General features: G+C 31.1%; 1 protein-coding gene across 1 annotated transcript; it reads left to right on the top strand.

The window, feature by feature from the left end:
* The first annotated feature begins 3,846 nt into the window (after positions 1-3,846).
* On the top strand, positions 3,847-9,727 carry Inx7 (innexin 7). The gene is made up of 7 exons (XM_033345940.2): positions 3,847-4,293; positions 4,695-4,785; positions 5,453-5,534; positions 6,062-6,239; positions 6,883-7,220; positions 7,996-8,186; positions 8,708-9,727. Exons 1-7 carry the CDS (start codon positions 4,206-4,208, stop codon positions 8,946-8,948), a joined length of 1,209 nt encoding a protein of 402 aa, XP_033201831.1. The 5' UTR covers positions 3,847-4,205; the 3' UTR covers positions 8,949-9,727.
* Positions 9,728-22,307: the final 12,580 nt, after the last annotated feature.

The raw sequence follows: 22,307 nt of genomic DNA, 5'->3' as shown, positions 1-22,307 counted from the left end.
CGTAGTTTTATGACTAGTTTTATTTACTATACGTAAAGAGGAATAATTTGAAAAATTGTGACTAATACGGAGTGAATAACAGAAATATTTACACTTTATGAATTACTAATCCTAGGATAATTCTGCGAAATATCTAATTTTCTAATTATATTTTAATAATAGCTTAAGTTGATTGCAAAGTTAAATAAAGTGGAAAAATTGAATCGTAAAAATTAATCTCTTGGGATGATATAAAATTTCGATTTAATAATAGAAATTTCAAACTAGAAATGTATCATGGTATTTCGCTAATAGAAATATCGTCCCACTACGACCTTCGATTAAGCTTTCATGACCCTGCATGATCCCTATCGATGGAATTTATTAAAACTATGCGATCTCCAGAGGGTTCGTTGCACATGCATGTACACTGCTTCGGGATTGACGATCATGGAAACGGACCTCGACGCTCGAGGTCCAACTAATTTCGGTTCCCTCTGTTCGCGTTATTGTATCAGGGGACACGAAGATTATTCTCATTTTGCCGATTAGTAATTTAAATCTCATCCTTAACGTAAAATTGAGTCATTATCTTGCGTCCGCGGGTCATCCTAGATTTATCCTCCGGTTATTTTCTTAATCACTTTTTACAGCAAATTTTATAAGTAAATTTAATGGTAAATTAATTTCGAAGAATTTGATTCAATATCAAAAGATCAGACATTACGAAAATATTTTCCAATATGACTTTGTTTCTTAAAATGTCTGTAATATTGAGCAGTACAAAAATGTGTAAAATGGTGGTATTGTATATATCATATGGTCACGTATTCATAATAAATAAGAATGCAGCAAAACGTGAAACAATGTCTTTGTTCAGCTGCCAGAACAAAAACAATATGATCCAGGTATTACGAAAAGATGATTATAAAAAAAGGGAATCCATGTTCGCTATCTTCAGGTAGGACACACAATTAGTGTGACGGTAAACATTCGAGGTGTGATCATTAAATATTCGAAATAAAAATAATGTTGATAACATTGAATGGAAATACTAAGATAAAGAAAATCATTGTTTATGACGTTACAGAAATAATTAGCGGGAAGCTTTGAGAAACAATTCTTTACTAATTTTCGATCATTATTAAATCACGTCTATATTAGGACATAAAGAATCAACCAGTGTAAGAATTGTATTTCCATTAAATTCCTTCTTTATGTATTCAACGATCTAAATACATATGTAAAGAAAAAGAGGATTAAAAGGTTACAAAAAGCAAGGCAACATTTATTATCGCTCGTTATGAATCAATCTTCGCATGAAAAAAATGAAACTGAATTATGTAAGCAGTAATTAGAAATTACATTATAACTGATTTATGGTTTTTGTATGCTACAAATGAACAGCCAAGCAGACAGTAACAAACAGGCCAAGAACGATGGAACTGAATGTATAATGCGTGTAAATAAGTAACATGTACGAATGGAGAAGTCAGAGGACAGAATTTTCTTTGCAGGATCCGTTGAGTTTGCTGGCTGGAGGCGACTGCATCAGGGGCAACGGCCGGTCAAAGTCCTACCTTCGACATTCTATCCCTCCCACCTCTTTGTTCGTGTCTTTCTTGTTCGCCGTTTCTCTTTCCCCTGCAATTTTACTCTTCTTCCACCTCAAACTTGTTCCCTCTCATCTCCTTATCTTATTTGGTCTTTCCCTTTTTTTCCCCTCCCTTCCATTTACCTTTCCTATCTCCTCTGGCGTATCTTCCTAATTTTGGACGTTTTTTCATCCGTTCCCCTGTCAGCTTTACACGTTGCATTCGAATTTTCTTCTCTAAATATTGCTATCTTTTGTCGTTCCTACGTTTTCTCAGATCATGTTCCGAGTTGTTTCAGTGATATTTTTTAGGATCCTTTGTGGATTTTGGACTTAGAATATTACGAAGGAAGTATACTTTGGACTGGATTTTCAACGAAACCTACGATTTCAATTACAATAGAACAACGTTTATCTAATAACAAATTACCAAATAACATTTATTTAATTACCAAATAACGATTATTAAAATTTATCGAAGAATTAACTATTTGCATTCGTCCGAATATAGTGGCGTTTCGTGGAAAAGTTTCGCACAAAAGTTGAATTGAAATCACTGAATCGTACCTACGTTAGATCCTCTAGTACACGATGATAAGCTTTTGTATCTCACGGTCGTGTTTCTGAATAGAGTAAAACTCGCGATAAAATACAATTAATCATCGCGATTGTATTCGACGCAATTCCAACGTGATTACCGTGAAATCACCGGTTTGATATAGATTAAGGAAGATTTGTTCCGTAATTTTTATCGATAAATAACGCGACAGTCATCCAGATCAACGATTATTAAGGGTTCTATACGGTCGTACTATCGTATTTGTAGCAGCTGTTTAAATGTTGTGATTATTGTCGCGACATTATTCTTACATAAAAGTATGCAGATGTCTCATTAAATAGTGCAAAATGTGTACATTATTTACAATGTCCTAGGGAACATTGTGTAATTTTAATCACTTTACATCTACATTTACATTTGTCGAAATAAAGTCTCAATATAAGTTTCGTTTTTCTGTCTTATCGTAAAAGTAATTTTAAGAGGTAGATTAATCACCAAATTTAAAATATCGATAATTCAAGCGGTTATTAAAGTTCAATATCATATAATAAACTACACAACAATTTTTTCAAGCGAAGAAACTTATATTTCATATGTAATACAATAAAAAGTTAATAAATAATTTACTAACGGCAAAGTACTGCCAGAAGATCAATAAATGTCATCATTTCTCATATTTCAAACTGGAAGACTTCCTAAATAATAAAATTCTTGCATTCTGTTCGTTATATCTGTTTAAATAAACCTTGGCAAATGTTCACGGTTTGGAAACATTTTACCGTTTCATCCTATCTAAATACTACCACGTTTCTTTGAGTAATTCTATCATAAACTGTTTCTCTTTTCAGACACAATTTTCATTGTAAATTTTGATCAATTTCATAATAATCCCGGTGACGTTATCGTTATATAAATCTGGAGAAATCCATCAGGTGTTTCACCGTAATAAGGAGACTTACCGAGGATCCGCTAGGATGGTGCACAGAGAAATCTTTGACTACTCTACATTCTTCTCGGTGACACCCAACAGATCTCACAAAGGACATAACCTAACAAACACGATGATAGGACCCCGCTGGGGGTAGCCACATGTTATATTAGTATACCGCTATAATATTTTACCAAATGTCCTACTGGACAAATTGTAAAATACAAATAAATAAATAAAAAAAAAAAATTCTTCTCGGTTGCACGAAATGCTTCATCATTGGAAACGGCGAAGTAAAGGTTAAGAGGTATATGAAAATTTCCTCGAATCAAAGCCAGAGAAATGATCTACTTTCAATAGTTTCTTAAATGATGCATTGGGAGCATAAGTCAGCTAACTCGAATACTCAGCAGACTGAAAAATTCGTCGTCAGTGACGTTTGATTTAGTTACGTTATCTGGATTTCATTTGGAAATTATGAATTCGCTCACTTTCGTACGATTGATACTGCTTGTTGGAACAGAGATTTAGGGAAAATGTGGCTTGGTTCATTTTTGCCTTCAATACTTCAAGTCAAGAACAAGCATCAAGTATTTATTTCATTAAAAGGATCAACCGGGTTGATCGATCGATCAATCAGGAACGACATATATTCTCTATGAAATGATTATGATTGTGCTGCGTTGAATCGCTCATTCTAGCTCGATGTTATCTAACCTTATCTAAGCGAACAAGTGGTTCAGCAACAATAATAACTCGCACCTTCTTGAAAGTATGGTTACGAGTTTACAAGTTTCCTGAAACCTTGTCATGATTCCACTGCGCAATCGTAGCTGATAAGAGAAAATAAGATTTACCAGCATTGAAAGTTCAGTCTGAATTCGATCAACATTTCATTGGTATTGTGGAAAGTCTTTTGCACGATCTTAAGTTCTTCTTCCGGTTCTTTTCTGCTATTTTTCGTATATGTTTCGTATATCGTACTGTTCTCGGTGAACAGAGAGGGAAATTTGAAATAGAAGTAGATGCCGTAAGTCCGGAAGTAGCTAAGGCTACTAAAGGGCTGAATAGCCAATCAACAAAGAATTTTCGGCGAAAACGAATGAAAGATTGCGATTCAAAGTGATTGAGGATTTCCTGTACAGATGGCAACCGTTTTAGCTACGTTTTCGGTCCTCAAGGACCATGTCAAGTTGAAGATTTCACAGGACACAGTGGCCATTGATAATATGGGTAATAAGAATTGTGACACAGAGATATTTCATAGCTTTGCGAAAAGAAAGTTGAAACATATCTGATTTAATATCTGTAATTTTGAATGATTCCTTGACTGATAGACTGGAGTTATTTATTAAAATTTGTAATTTTATGAATGGTACCGAAGAACTCTAACCTGCTCTTACTTTTACTCTATTTTCAATATTTTACATATTTTTACATATTATGTACGTCCTACGTGTATTCGCTTTATATTCTCCGTAAATGCATAAAAATCTATTCGTTTGTTTTAGTTTATTATTATCGCTCGTCTTCGTCCTTGTCTTATTTAATTTATATAAAGTCACCTTGAATGTTTTCCTTATTCTTCGTTTCTTCCTTTTTTGATGAAATTATTAATTGTTGAATATGATTAGTTTTCAAGCTACACTACAGAGTCACGTTTTTGATACTCTTGGCCAGTACGTTGATGGTGACAGCTAAACAATTTATCGGAGAACATATCAGGTAATGTTGTAATATTGTTAATAAAATGTGAAAATATCTCACGGTATTTCAGTATATTTCTAGTTATTGGATTCCCATTCATTCGTCTTCCCCGTTAGTGTTATCAACTAGTACATACTAAAATTGAGATATTGGTTCTGTTCTCCGTTTAAGAAGGCCTCGATAATATTCGATTAAATTGCGAAACTAATAAACTGCCTGTCTCTATTAGTTACAGACAGAAGCGTTATATATTTGTGTGTAGAATTTTGTTGCCTTTTATATATTTTCGGAAGGACTAAAATAGAAAATATTTATCGAATGAAGACGAGTCGATAGTTGAACTATTCATCGCTCACTGAAAATTGTACGTTTTCCACTTATTGAGAAAGAATTTTTTACATGAGAGAAGATTATTTGAATTAGTGCATTAATATTATTTTTATGATAAAACATTAGATACCTGAAACTGAACAAATAATTATTTTTCTTGATAAGAAATATATTCTTAATAAAATTTGTTAGATTTGCATTTTTTCACAGACTTTTGTTTAATTATTCATTGCATAAAACTTTACCCACAAATTTAAAGTCATAGAACTCCGTGACCCACAGATTAAATATTAAGGTCAATTAGAGACGCTAATGAAATAAATAACCATATTTGATGTTATGTTTTATCGATAAGGTGTATCGGTGGACATGGAATGAGCGATGATGTACTGAAAGTAATCAACACCTACTGCTTTTTTACGTCTACTTACACTGTGGTAAATATTAATACTAATACATTAGATTCCATTTATTCACTTATTGTCTTCTTTAAACTATTTTTTTAATACGATCAGATTAACCCTAATTAATTTCTAATATTTGGATACTTTGTTTAACATATAATTTATAACAAGAATATTAAAATATTAAAGTACATTAGAATTTATATTCCCTTGTAATAGCTTATACTATATAAAATATCTATCAGAAAAATGCAAAAATTACTTAAATAATTACTTAAAGTAAAAAATTATTTAAAGTATTATTATGTAATTAAACAATGAATGTAATCATCTTCGATAAAACTCTTTCAAATTTTAGTGCATTGTATCATCTTTACAAAAAGCCTAGAAGAGGTGTACTTCTATTATTAATAATTGATGAATAAAAATAATTTTCCACAGCTCAAGGCCAAGTAATATTTTCAAATTTGCATTATATTGTTATATATGCCCTTCTCTTTTCTTTTTGACTTTGCTAAATTGGAGACCTTATAAATAATACAATAGTACGAATTTTACAGTCGAAACACTTGAACGCAACACCGGTGTTGTTAGGCGAAATCCCGCATCCTGGCGTGGGACCAGCGACCAAAGAAGACTCCCTGGTGCACCATGCTTACTACCAGTGGGTGCCCTTCGTTCTGTTTTTTCAGGCGCTCTTCTTTTACGCGCCTCACTACCTGTGGCGGAATGTTGAAGGTCAGTCCCGCTATAATATCTACAGACCCATCCTGCATACCTTCGCACGCATAGTACATAACCTTCAGTCATCTGACTTTCTCTTATATAGTTAAAGTTATATATATATAAGTTATATATATATAATATATATAACTTTTTACATACATACATATTACATATTTAAATTACACAATTACATATTTAAACGATGGAGATCTTTACTGTAATTATTTTCTAATTTCAATTTATTTTAATAAATGACACGTGTAAATTAGTTTGTTCTATATATTGTATATAATAGAATATAAAAGTAGAATATTTCTACAATAATCTTGGGATATAATATACGTATAATATAATATATATAAAAAACAAAATGGAATACCTATATAAATATAAATGTTCCAAATACGTATATAATTACTTTTATCATATACAATACTTTACGGGGTACTTTATGCGCTTTACTTGTTAAGGAAAATTAAAATTATATGCATGCGATGTATACGCTGATTGAATGTGAATACTTAAAAAATATTTATAATAACATGATTATCCTATCTTTTTACGGTAGCTCATTGTTACGGAATTAAACGAATAAAAGAAAGGAATACAAAAAATGAAAGAGATATTAATTAAACGAATAAATTGATTGGTCCAGGAGGTCGGTTAAAAGTGTTGGTATCTGGGCTACACATGGCGTCGTTGGCTTTGCGTGAGACGCCTTTGACAACTGAGAACGGTATAACCGTTCCGTCAATACATGACCGTGACGAGAAAATACGTCAGATTCGACATGCTTTTCTGAACCGTATCCATTTGAATCGACCGTGGGCATACTACATGGGCCTCTGCGAGGTTCTCAACTTCATCAACGTCCTCATGCAAATTTATTTAACCGATTGGTTCCTCGGCGGTGCTTTCCTCGGTCTTGGCCAAGCTGTAGCGCGCAATGGCTTGGATGGGGAAGTCGACGCGCTCGACATCGTCTTTCCTAAAGTATGTTTCCCAGTACAATGCAATATTAAGAACTCTATTCCCATTCTACATTTGTTTTTTTTTTTTTTGTTATTTAGTTTACATTCACAATTTATCCGATTTGGACATTTGGTAGAATTTACATTTATGTGAACAGTGATTGACGAAAGTATTTGAACGGCTTAGTTTGGAGAACTTTTACGAATACGTTACATATGTTACACAGTATTTTTTAAAACTTTGTTATTAGGATTGTAATGAGATACAAACCGTGTCTCGTTATGATGCTAATGAAATTTCACATTGTTTTGTATAATACATATAGTACGAGACATTGAGAGTAAAAGTGAGCTAAGTCGCGATAAAAGGAATTCATACGTAACACAATGAAATCAATTGCTGCACCGAATTATCGTATCTATTTTAGACGGCGAATTACTCAGTTGGTTGAATATTGGCGTTAGTTCACTTAGTTAACAACGTTAGTCCAACGTGACTGTAGACGATTCGTTTAGGATTAACGAAAGTTCACTCGTATAGTAAATTATCACACATAGCTGCTCGTATGGTAAATTATCTAAACAATGGAGAAGACTTTAAATAGTTGGAATTATTACGAAATTTTTATCTATTTCGTAAATATATTATGTATAAAAAGAACAAAGTTTTTTAAAGATCATTACAACGATTAATTCAAACGTAGTTAATATCAAAGAATTAGAACTAAAACTTCGGACTCTTTAGTAGAAAATCTGTTGTTGTTTAAATAAAAATTCCTTCCGAATAAATGTTTCAGGTGACGAAATGTACTTTCCACAAATTTGGTCCATCTGGTACTATACAAAATCACGATGCGCTATGTGTCATGGCGTTGAACATCGTTAACGAGAAGATCTATATCTTCCTTTGGTATTGGTATATCATTCTGTCGGTGATAACCGGTTTAGGACTGCTTTGGAGGTTACTGACTATGGTCTTGCACGCCAGGTTACTACTATTTATTGCCTATACCTATTCTACGGTTTATCGACCGTTGCCTTTCTTAGAATCTCGATTCTTCGAACTCGTACCATTGACTTCAGTTCTGTTAAATTGGCAACAATAATGTAATGTGAAAACTTTAGCTAGACTATGATATGCAATTATTATTTTATCTTCTGTAATTGATAATACAATTAGAGTAATGACGACGACTAATTAGAAAATAACAAGTTTTCGTTGTATCTTTAATTTCGAAGGAAAGAAAGTTATTTACGATTGAATATATATTACATAATTTAAGAAAAATGTGAAATAATTCAGTTTTTTTGGTTTTTCTAAATTTCAGTGTATAGCTTTGATATGCTTCCGAAAATAGACGATGGAATATTTTCTGTTCCTTTTCTTGTTTTCTTAGAATATTAGAATTATTTCGAATATTATTTAACGCTTTTTAACATTTTTATTAGTTTTATTAGCACAAGTTTAATTTATTTAATGTTATCTAACAAATTTTCTCATGTGATCAGGAGCGTAACATTCAACAAGTTGGTCTTCTCCATGGCTTGTCCCGGGAGATATAATCCGTGGAACGTGTTGGCAGTTACTAACGAATGCCACTACGGAGACTGGGTGTTTCTTTATTATATAGCGAAGAACCTAGATAACTACGTGTTCAAGGAATTGTTGCAGAAACTTGCCGAGGACCTGCAAGAAAGACGTCAGATTCAACCTCATCTCTTTAGCGAAGAGAAACCGTTAACTAGCTGAGTTTCAGTCTTATCTTACTGATATCATCTTGTGAGTAATATGATAATTCCAAATGATTCACAAGAAAACTGACTCAGACAAACTGGAGGAAAATTAAAGAAGTCAAATTACCAAAAAAAGCTATTGTTATATCAATGCAATAGAACTCTCATATTACTTATGGAATGATTTGATTATGTAGAAGCGTAGAGGAGCTTGCATTTTAATGACAGTATATTGAATTTAGGATTAATTTTTAAATTTTCCATGTCTTTAACCTGGTGCCTTATATTATAATATGAAGATATACTTGTATTACGAGTTGATGGTACAAACGTGATACATGCGAATTAGATTTAATGATAGTTATCGTTATACAATATATATCATATTTATATATTTTGCTATGACAAGAAGAAATACTGTTTATTTGTAATATTGTTCAATGCAAACTAAGTACAAGAGTATTCGAGTTGTGAATCTTTTAGCTGTTGCAGATTTAGTAAAAGTAACATTATAAATAAATACAAAATTGGTACACGTTAAACGAACGCCGGATAATTTAATTTATTTTAATTCGATGTTAATATGTAAATTTCCATTGTAAATATCATGTATCGTTTCTTGTTACTATGTCACTTTATTTTGAGGGTTACGTCATTGTTCAAACCAACTGCGGTTCTCGAATCAGTTCGTTTCGCTATGTTACATCACTTCAGGGAATGCCAGATTGCGTATATGAAATTCGTTGTTCACCATTGTTCTTTCCGTGCGAATAAAACTACATTTTCAAGTACAAACATTTATCTTAGAGAAAAGACAATCTACTCACCTTTACACCTGCTTTCTAACCAGTTCCTTTCAGTAGTTAGTAATCTTGTAAATGCAAGTTTTACTTTGTTGCACCGGAATTTAACACTAAACTTGCTAGGTTACCTAATTAAATAATCTAACCTTAATTTAAAATTGTACATTCATCGTTATTTCTTTTTTTTTTATCATCTAACTTTACGTAAATTCTCCTATTACTTGATTAATCAATTTCTCAATTCTTTTTTTGCTTCTTTTTTTTACTAAGAAAAATTCATCGCCTGATTCGTTTATCGCGATCGACCATTTGACCAATTGACAAATTTACATCTTTTTCTAAAGTTCTCTGCCTGGGACCTTAGCTCTGAACTCAAGTAAGATCTAACCAGTTGCATACATCTGAATGCGGTATGTATTTGACTTCGTCGTAAGCACTTGAACATACTGACAGAGTCCATGTCAGGTAACACTCAAACACAACAGAATCTTATCGGATGCTCTCAAGAAATACTTCTCAAGAATATACTCCCTTCATAATGAGTTCTCTATAGCAGCGGTTTTCAACCTGGGAGGCGCGGACCAGGGAAGGCGCCAAAAGCTTTTAATAAAATATTAATTTTCGTACCATAACATCTAGAAACAAATAATTTAATATAAAAATAAATATACATGTACGTATATGTTATGGCAAAACCTTATTATTATTCTGCTAATTGTAGTTTTCAGTTTTTTTTTGTAATAAAGTTTTTATTATTTAAAACGCATCTATATTATTACATCTATTAAAAAATAAATGGCATGGAGACGCGAAAAAAATTTTTTTTCGGCAAGGCGTAGTAGCATAATGGTTGGAAACCGCTGCTCTATGCTAAATGAAATCTAAATACGGTATCATTTTGAGAGTTACAAAGTACAGACCGAAGCATACGAGAAATGAAATACGATAAGGAGCGAACAAATCTCATAATATTCAGTACATTGGTTTTGTATTTTGTTTTATCCCTGAATATGTCCACAAGTTCAATGAGGAAGTTATTGAAAAACATACAAAATGCGTTCAGACGGACGAAATTCTAATCAAATGACCGGTTACGGTAAGAATAGTTATATGTAAAGCGCCGATACGGTTAGTGTTAACGAATCTACTTTTATTTTATTCTTATTGTCTCGTCTTGTCTTGTTATCTCTGTGTTTTGGTTTGATATATGTACTTAATAAATAATCTACGCCCGTACTCTAGATCCATCTGAAGTGTACCACGAGTAGGAACTTATACCGCTTTAACCAATTTTATACCACTTACAAGATGGTTTCGAGAATGGTAAAACTACGGCGCCACTTTTAACGTATCAATCGACGCTTGGGGGCGCCGGAAACCACGCAAGATTCATATCGACCGTAAGAAACTTTTCTCTTAGGGAACGAGATAAAACACTGGCTCCTCCAAAACTGGGGACCTCAATATGCATTTGACAGTTATAATTGAGTTATTACATTTATCATAATACAATTATAAATAATTGTGTCAGGATGGCAAAAGTTTAGATCACTTAATAACTCGCGAGTATCTTTCAAATAGCTCATACTCATCGTTGTGTCTCAAGAATACTTACATATTTGTATGCACCGATACTTGTATGCAGGTACTCAGACTATATTGATCTGACCCCTTTAGCTGGTCGACAACAGTCGAGATTATTAAACTGTAGTTGAAGAGGTTTATTGACTTTGTAACACGGTATTCCTGTCGAATCAGAACATTTACGTTTACATATTTAATAACGTCACCTTCGAGATAGTCCGTACATAGAACGTATCATAGATAAATATGTAAATACATTGAACTTTGCAATGAACTTAGAAATAAGTCTTACCTTATTTTCTCTTCTTTTTACATTCTCACCTTATTTACAATTATTGCAATGTACATAAAATGTTAAGGAAGGAGGATCGATCATAGACAATGAAACAAAGAGGAAAGTTGGCGTGCAAAAATATCGGTTGAAGTATCGTTTTCAAGCTATAAAAAGAGATCGAAGTTTGCATTAAAAACGCCTGTATATATAAAGCTGAATCCAAGCAGACATTTGTTTCACGTAATATTAAATTGAATAACGGATGCTATACTTTTGCATATTATATACGTTTTTGCATGTATAAATTTTTCATAAATGCATAAACACCTACGCTTTACTTATTCATGAGAGTATTTTATTCTGCATCTTCTTTCGTTTAAAATAAATTCATAATACATTTTATTATTGTAATATCATGTGTTAATACTAAATAAATTTGTCTGTTACAGAGTCAATGTCGATCAGACTTTCACTAGTACTGTGTAATTTGAATTCCTATTCATGTCAAGGTACTAATTTTCTACAATTTTCTATTACTCGATAAAAAGTAGCTTGCAAATTATTATCGTTCTATTGGTTAACTGGTAACGACTTCGTTCCGATTTGTCTTGGAAATCATAAATCTTGTTTTCTTAGGAACAGCCAATGTAGAAGATTAATGAATCATTTCAAAGTAAATACAGGAAACAAAATTTCATGGAAACTGCAAACACAGTAGATATTGCGTCATTTATTGTACCAATTGTTTTCAATTTTTCACTTACGTTTAAGAGATTGAAATTTAAATATCCTAACAGTAAAGCTAAAAAAAATTATCATATGTCGTAACGTAGATATCGATGGACGACTGTATCATCAACATTTCAATTGAAGAAACTGATTACTCGACAACTGTTAACTCGTTATCGAGACCTAACGTTTAGGAAATATTTGAACGTTTATCAGCAAGAAATATGGCAATTGAATCAGCTATTAACGAACCATATAAACTAACAATAATATCTCGACATTTTACAGATTACAGGAAAGAGTAAAATATGACAAAAGTGTAATATTTAATTTGCCACAATCTCTTCTTAAATGTCATTTCGTTATTAAATTAATTAATAAATATTAATGATGTTACAACATGCCATATAAAATCATTCTGGAATAATTCAAATATTTTAATGTAAAATATATTTAATATCTCTATTTATATATTTAGTTAATTGTTTATTTATTTATCTTTTGTTACGAGTAATACTAAGTAAATGTTAAAAAATTATATTATACCTAATAATTAAATAAAAAAGATATACCTATATATAAATAATAATTTCATTTATTATATAGTGATAAATAAAAAGAAGGCAGGTTTTAAGAAAATAAATTCCTATAAATCAACGTAGGTGCCAATAATCCTTTAGAACAGCCTTAAACATGCAAATAAAATAAAAAGAACGAAGCAGTGTCACTCATGGTGTGATTATACATAATAAACATTATGCAAACTAAACATAAAGGAGTTAAATACGATCAAACGATTGTGTGTATTGGATCAAGAGATATAAGCTGGAAAATCAGATTGCGAGATCTTTGTTCGTTCCTTTTGCGTGGGAGGAAGAGTCATCGCGACCGGAACACGGTCCATTATGTTCTCTCTCACAACCAGGAAATGACGACTGCACACCGTAGAAAAGAGGAGCATACCAGGAAGGTTCTTTGATGATCGTGACACGCGTGCACTTGATGCAATGTATTCTGTTAACTACTTTTACATGTATATTCTCTACTGCATGTTCTACGTATTGTAATTACTAGACTACGGATTTGTATGCAAATTCATACTTGCATAGATAAAATTAAAAGAATAGGACCTAGCCAAAAATTTGTCTTATCTATTAAATGTCACAAAGAGTACTATGATATAAGAGCACTTTGGGTATTTTATACGGTTTTTTACCTTCAACTTCCTCTAAATTCCATAAAAATCCGCAATCTAGTAATTATATATTGTAAATTTTATATTCTATCAACACGAGTGTCAATAATAAATGATTTCGCTTACTTTACTTACTTACTTTATGTACGTAGTATTACAACAATGAAAATGTTTGAAATGTTTTATTCTGTACAAACTTTCAAAAATTTTTTATATTTTCTTCCATTTAAACCATTTGTATATTGTGCCTCGCGGTGGTATTTGATTATTTGCAGGAACTACAGATACTTTTACATTTAACGTTTTGTTCCTTTACTTCTTCGACTTACTTCTTCTTTACTTCTTCTCTTAAAGTAATGAAACATGATAATGACAATTTTACAAAATCCTTTTTAAATAATTTATACTTGGTGTAACTGCATGATGTGATATTACAATTATTTTTAAATTCTAATCTCTTTCTCTTTTATACAACATTCTGTAACATACGTCGATAGCGACGATAACGATAATAAACGCGTCATGAAATAAGAAGAAATAAAATTCTGAAGAAAGAATGTACATATTAATTGTCTTATGTAATATGTCTATGATTCAGGCGCATGTAAATAATTATTAGCGTATATCTATTAATACATTAAATATGGTCTGTAATTTTTCATTTAGAGGTTAACAATTTTAAGATTATAAAAATATTTCAAAAAATCGTATAAGGCACACTGAACAGTGATATAGGAGTAGAAAGTATAAAAACTCCGATATACTGGAATAACGAGTTTATTTGGCATTTTAAGCAACGTTTCTACGAGAATCCTGCACGAGAAGCATAAAATTATTTTAATGTATTATTTTCAAGATAAAATTACGTTCCATAATATATCTGCACTTTTCATATTCTCTCAGTTATTTTTCTCTATCTTTTATTGTTGTGTTTTTTATTATATTTAGCTAAAAATACACGCATCATGTTCTTCTCATGTTCTTTGATTCTCTGATGAAACCAATAATATCGAAGCATTCTCTACATTACAACTTACCATTGCAACTTTTATAGAGATGTGATGAAATACCGCAACAAATGATCTGCCATGAGCTGTAAGATATCGCTGATTCCCTTCTACTACAATGTGGGTACTGGGTACACGTTCATGGACTTTCAAAACGTGTCAGATACTGACTCACGAGGCGGCAGATTTATTATATACTCATACAAGCTTGTAGGACTTGTCACTATCGTTAGTCAGTTCAAAGGAATTCTTGGCTGTGCGATAGGAGTTTTATTGTGGAACAAAAGGAAAGGAGAGAGTTCGAATTTTGTGACAGGGAATGGCCACGAAACTCTTACAAAATAGCCTCTGTTTTCTGGCCTACCATTTTCGAAATACATACAATGTTATCTAGTCTCTTGAACTTATTTACACTTTAGAGAATGACTAAGCGTAAGATTCTTCTCACCAAGAAAGAAATGAAAAAGTAGATCAACTAAGGGGAGATTTTATGACTCTTCAAATAAATCACTATATATTTCATTTTTCGCAATTTATAAAGATAGAATAGAACGTTACTCTATTTGGAGGAACCTAATTTCTTTTGATCTAATTATAAAATAAAAATCTCGAAAATTTATTTTATGATTTATAATTAAAGAGATTACAAACATTGTCAATATTTCAAGGTTTTTAACATCATTACGGTTTGTCAATAAATATTTACAATATATATCGTTAATACTTATTGACGAACCAGATTTTTTTAATATGTTCAATATTTATTGAAAACACATCCGGTATCGAGATAGTGTTCGTTTAACGATATCGAGTGAGAAAAATCTCTTATACAGTCACTATTTTAGCATTATCAATGAAGAAACCAGGGGGAGAAAAAGTATAGGTTAGGAAGTGACTTTTAAGATGAGATATATTTTCATATTTAAATTTTATTCATTAGTATGAGTAGCACGTGTTTCGAAAAACTTGTTGAAATAGTGCCAATTTTAGGTTATGTTATATTATGAAATATTAGAAATATATGAAACATTATCAATATTATATTGGCAATGTGTATCGATCGTCTGAGGCTCCTTTTATACGTCCAATGATGTTGAGAACCTTGAAATATTGACAATATATATTGAACGTCTGAGGGTTCCCTTAATCTAACACGAGAGACAACAGAACTTAAGAAAAATGCTTTTTTCAGTAAGATTGAAAAATGATCAAATTATCAATATCTATAATAAAATAAAATAATATTCTGTTTGTACAAGGTGGAATAAAATGTTGTTGAATTTAAATAAAGTAGTAAATCAGTAAAACACGAATTTTAAATAAAATAGCACATGAATGTTATACATACGTATATGGTACACATTAACATGTATGTATATGCATATATCAAATTTGAGCTAAATTAATAAACAGAAATATTATGAACTTCCCTCGTTAGCTTAGTTACATACTATCATAGATAAATAATGGGACTGCATTTGCATACTTCTGTAGTGGAATTTCTTTCCGTCAAATTTTCTCCTAATTTCTTATTGCGTTTAAAACTCAACGATAAGATCTGTATCGTGTATTTATTACATTTAAATTGTCAATTCCTTAATGCGCAATTATAAAAGTATGCAGAAACGAGGTATCTTATGATGTAGTTTTAATGTTCAATTTACTCATTTCGAGATATTTCCCAAGTTATTCATAACGTTTCTAAAGTTATCTTTTTCTTTGTTACACTCTCGATTCCACGTATATAAGAAAAGTAAGTGTATTTTAGTTTTAATATAATTAGTATTATCTTTTTTTCTATTTTCAATCGAAGAAAGTAAATAAAGTTCTGAATATAGGCAGCTATACATATTGATATATCACGAGACGTAAGTTAGAACAAAAATAATTAATATTACAATTTTCCGTAATGCACATTATCTGCGAACACATGTCTTCCTTCATTGGTGGCAGCAGGTAAAATATTCTGGAAGCGTTCCAGAGACAAGAGGCAAAAGAGGCAGAAGAAATACGAATGCATTTCGTATTTCGTCCAATACTTACTACTTACATTGTTCCGTTCGTGACGGAACTTTGAATGACCAACTGATATATCTCAGTCAAAAATATACACGTTTTGTACGAAAAAATATCCAGACAGCAGGTGACGCCTTGTCTAAGAATATTCGCAGAATTTTAACTTAGAACCTTTGTGGAATTCCTAATTATTCGCATATAAAATTTATATATATATATAGACTTTATTAAAGTCGCATCATTCTTTAGATAATTATTTGAATTAAATGAGATTTATAGAAAGTACATACTCTGTAATTAGGGTTGCAAAATCAAGAATGAAGTGGTTTTAATATGAACGTAAAATCGAATCAAAAATGTGAAGTGAAAATTATTAATATGCTTCGAGAATTACACTTCCAAGAGATTTGTTAATATTTTTCTAGCATCTTTATTCTTTGTTAGATATTGGAATAGTCCATGAAACTGTACCTGTATTTATCTGTAAAAGTATATGTATTTTGTACTTTATATTTTAATATTTAATTTATATTTAATTTCGTGCCATGGCAGTAAGTTACTTCATTTACACTTACGTCATTTTTACACTAACACATAAAAGTAACATTCATTTGTAGACATCAATCTCAGTAAACCTTGGGGACAAACGGTACGTATAACACTATGCTGTACTCGTTCAGTTATTCGAAACGACGTTAAAAGTCATGAATAAACAACGGTGCTGTTGTATCGAGACTTAAACTTTATTCTATGTATGTCTTTCGTATTGGCGTGGTCAGAGAATAAACCATGGAATTCAGAGACCACGTGTGCATGGCTAATGAGGTTAACGTACAACCATCGAGTAAGGTATTTACACATTGCATTGGCTGGTTGAGACTAACGTGACCAAGTCTGCCCTTATAAGTCTCAGCCTTTCCTCCTTTCTATCTAGGTACGTATATAGATAACTATCCGCTGTATCCTTGGTTACCAATCATTTTCACTTGCCTTGCGTTATTTAGAACGACAATTTTCTACGTACACTTTCCAAAGAATAAAACTATTCTAAATAAACTAGATATTCTAACTTTAATTGGTCAATATGAGGAAAGATGCGAAGTGGTATTCTTGTGTTTACATTGTCTTCGTTTTTCACACGTTAAATTTGACAAATTAAAGTTAAAATATCTGCTAAACTAATAATTTTTCAACATAAATGGGTTAATACCTTTGCATAGAGAACGCCGAGTTGGATCGATTAATATATTAAAAAATATATAGTTCCGTTTAAAAAAATGAAATTGATCTTAAAATCTTCCCCACTACTTGACCTACAAAAAAATAATCTACACCATATGATGCCTTCCTTCGAATCGAACAATTTTTGTTAAAACATTTTTTTGATAATTTTAATCCCTCGTGAGATATTCTACCGTTTCCAGTTAAATGAAACACCCTGTATATTTTGATAAATTAATAGCAGTAAAGTTTAACTCAAAAATAATAGAGAAAACAACACACTAAAATTCTTTTCTTTGCATTACACTAATGAAATAATATAAGACATGCTGGTCTTGTAAAAAACTGCCATAAAAAGGAGCAATTGACAAAATAAGAAGGCAAAGCTCCTGCGTATATTGTAAATTAACATACTGAACATACATATGTATATATCTAATCATTACAATGCTTTTGGCCTTAGAAATTAGTAACTATCAATTTTCTTGTCATAAAATAAATAAAAAATGATATCTGTAAAATGATATAAAAATTAAAGTTTTAAAATATACGTTTTTTTAAAATGCATTTACCTCTTGTGGTAGTCATAAAAAACAATTTTTATATAACGAATTCTCTATTCACGAAAGAATAATTTTTTAATGATAACGAATCCTCTAACATTAAAAGAATAATTATCTGACAATTTATAATAATTTAACTAAATGTTCAGCTGGACAAATTGTAAAGTACAAATTAAATAATAAAAAGAAAAAAAAATTTATAATGATGCTCTGAATGCTAAATTGAACTAAAATATCGAGATATTCTCTAAGTGTTAGAAGAACGAATAAGTACACGAAACAAAACACTTAATAGGCGCAGAATTTTCATTAGTATTTTATCCACGTTGTCGCACACATGTTACACGTACAATGTGGATTATACAGTTTAGGTCTGAGAAATTACAAGGACCAGACGCGAGCAGAGTCGACATACATTCGTCACAATTGACACGATTGACCTACAGCGGTTCTCAACCGGACACCAGACGTGAAAACCGGTTTGACAAGGTTTAAGAGTACAGTTTCTGTGATCGGCCCCTGCTCTTTTCTTCTCGTGAAAGTACTTACTTATGTAAAGTGTATACTAGAAGACGCTACGAGCTGAGTTTCAAGGATTTTCGTCAGAAAGGTTCAATTTACACTGATCGTACAAAGAAAATACTCCATGTTCTATTAGAAAACATAGATCAAACTTAAAGTTTTATTTACTTTCTAGAGTCTAGAATACAGATACAATTTCCAATAAAAATATTTTGAATTAACATATATACCTATTGTCGATATTATATAAAATTCATTTTATTCTATTAGAATAATGATATTTAACTTTCGGAAAGTTTTAATAAGAATTTAATATGTTTAGTAAATTCAAAATAGGAATTTAACAATTTCTAACAATATTTTGAATTCATAACTAATATTTTTTGAGCAAGAATTTTTTATTAATATAGTTGCTCTGACTATACAATACAGAATAATTTAGAGGATGGTTATTATACACTGCTCAAAACAATTAAGGGACCGCTGCTATGAACGGTTTTATTGCATCAACCAAACAAACAGAAAGCAGGGCTATAAACTTGATAAATTGACATGTTATTTATGTGATATCCTAATAAAAATTGTGTAAGACAATTATAAAAATGAAATTATTATCTTAAACAATGTATAAGATTCATAGATCTTTTATTACAAAAATTGAATAAAATATTTACGTGTGTTCTACAAAATTCAGACAATTTTTCTAGAAAAATTTAAATAATACTTATTGTAACGAATGATACTGTATGTGTAGAAGAATGTAGGTCATTATAGTTTAAATTCATGGATCAATTAAAATTATGTTTATCATATAAAACAGAGAAAGATATAAAGTTAGAATACGTTTATCACGTAGAGTTTATGGTTTCATGAATATTTGAACTCACTTATCTGAATACACCACGGTCGGTTTGGTCGTACGACTTTACGTAACTTTTTACAAGAGGACGACAGTGAGAACAACAATAATTTGATTTCTGAAAGATGCTGGAGGTAACGCTGTTTAGCAGTGGTAACACATCCTGGTCAGATGATCGTTTACGGTCAGAAAGCAATAGGATATTAGGAATTGTGCAACATTGAAAGTTTTACCACTTTAAATAGGCCAGGTATATTGCTCAGTGCTGTAGAAGATGGATAATATTAGAGACGTATAATTATGTATGGTCTACGATGTTTGATTGGAAAATACTGAAAGGTGTGTTAATACATAGAATTAAAAGGTAAACGACGAATTATTGGACCAGATAATAATTTTGTTAATGATAGATTTCGAAAGTGAAACTTCATTTAACTTTCATTAACGAGTTATTATACTATATTAAAAATAAATGATGAAAAAGTAATAATTCCCGTATCTTTATAATTAGACCTTTCTTTTAAATAAATTTAAACAAATCTAAAAAAAAAAAATTTAACTAGAACAATACCAAAAAAGAAGTTATATATTGAGCCTTTTTCAAAGAAATAAAAGATAAATCAGGACTTATAATAGCTCAAATTTTATTGATAACACATAAGAGAATAGGAATTAATTCTCTCAAAATAGGAAGAAAAATATCTTGCAGTTGGACTATGAATTTTAATATAAATTCATATTTCTTTGAATTAATATAAATAAATATATAAATTCTAAATTCTAATTTGTTTCGCGAATTAAATATTATAACAAGTACTTTATTTCGAATATTTCATATATTTTTGTATATTACATACATTTCATTTTAATTTAATATGAAATCGTTTTAATACAAAATTTGGTTTTAAAGCATCAATTTATCAATTTATTTTCAGATAATATTCAAAGAGCAGAGTTCAATTCCTCAAAAAAGTATCAATTTTGAATTGATGAGAAAATCTTGTTTGCATCAGAAGTTTGTCTCAAAAGAGTGAACAAAATGGTTATAAGGTTTAAAAGAGACTAACCTCGATTTTGTTCAGAAAGGTGGCCCTCGTGCAGCGCAGAACGCGATCGAGTTCAAGTGACGGTCACGGTTTGTTGAGCAGGCCACAGGTGACGAGAAGCTCGCCAAGATTTATTATGGACGATGCTCATAAAGCGGTTCAGTCAGAAAGCAAAGAGGAAAGAGCAATTTTTCACCGACAAAACGAGTGATTGTCGTCGCCCATAAACGAACTCTAATTAAGATAATTGCGACTAAGGACGCGTATAAAGCACGCAGCGCGGCGTGGCGGTAGGGAACGAGCACTAAAATCTAACGTACTATATATTTGGATCCTGTGAAAATACCATGGAGATTCGATAACTCTATATATACGACAAAAAAGATAAATTTGTTTTGTTGCTATTTCTCTAAAAATGAAAATTATTCTATACTATCTATTACAGTTTTCTACATTACTTTTATAGTTTATTCCTCTTTCTTTATTATAATCTTGTACAATCCTATATGTTGCTTCTAATAATTATTTCCGGTGTGTACGATATGTACAAGTATTTATTGTTAGTTTCATTGTAGTAACCCTGTTATACCAATTCAGATGTGGGACGCAAATTAACAATCACGAAACTAACATTTTTAGTAATCTTTTAATTCCATCTTCTTTCTCGATTTTTATCTTTTATCTTATTTTTATCTTATCTTGTTTGACTGTATATATTTCTCTTCTCGAATACTTTCAGTATACATATATCTATTGTTAGTTTAGCTATAGTAAAGATGAGATGCCATTTGAAATGTAGAGTGAAAACTAAAAATCACGAAATTTTAGAGACTTCTATCTACAATTCACGAATGAAATACGCATGTACAGTTTCATAATCTAAAAACATGTTCCGTACGAAAATTATTTATTTGCAGATTACAAAATAAATAACAAAGATTCAATTAGCAATGATTGTAAGCTTCAAATGCTACATGGAAAAATACAACGTTTACACATTTTTCTCGATCTTAAAATCGTTATAATAAATAAGTGACCATCTCCCTAGAAACGTCGACTATTCGCATGAGGTATTCGATACTATTCCTAAATATTGTTTCTAATGCCTTGACCGAGTTTAGCGCAGCTACATAATGTAGGGTGATATTACTGATATTATTCAATGGACAGTCTGCAGAGGTCACTTTTCGCTCGTGCGATAAGATAACAAATCTCCAATTAAGAACATAAGTTTATTCAAATGAATTTCAATCAACTTGCAGTAATTACAGATTTGATCTAGATATTTAATTTCATTTTCGTTCCATTCTTTTTTGTCTTTTCTATTCCATTCTATTTCATTTTTATCTAGTTAAATGAGCACACGTGCGACTTCGTTGTATGAACGGTTAGGTCACGAGCATCGAAATGTTAAAACACTGCCTCCTGCCATATCGTGTTGCGATGTGTCTGCACAGAAGCTCGGATTACATCACGTTGCACATTTGGACCAGCGACCAGTTGCAACGAAAACGAGACCGTAACGCGATGACCACAACGTGAACAAACGTAATTTG

This window comes from Bombus vancouverensis, chromosome 9 (genome assembly GCF_051014615.1).
Source record: "Bombus vancouverensis nearcticus chromosome 9, iyBomVanc1_principal, whole genome shotgun sequence".
NCBI classification, from domain to species: Eukaryota; Metazoa; Arthropoda; class Insecta; order Hymenoptera; family Apidae; genus Bombus; species Bombus vancouverensis.
The sequence above is the reverse complement of the archived record's forward strand: the minus strand, read 5'-3'. Positions and strand labels throughout refer to the sequence as shown.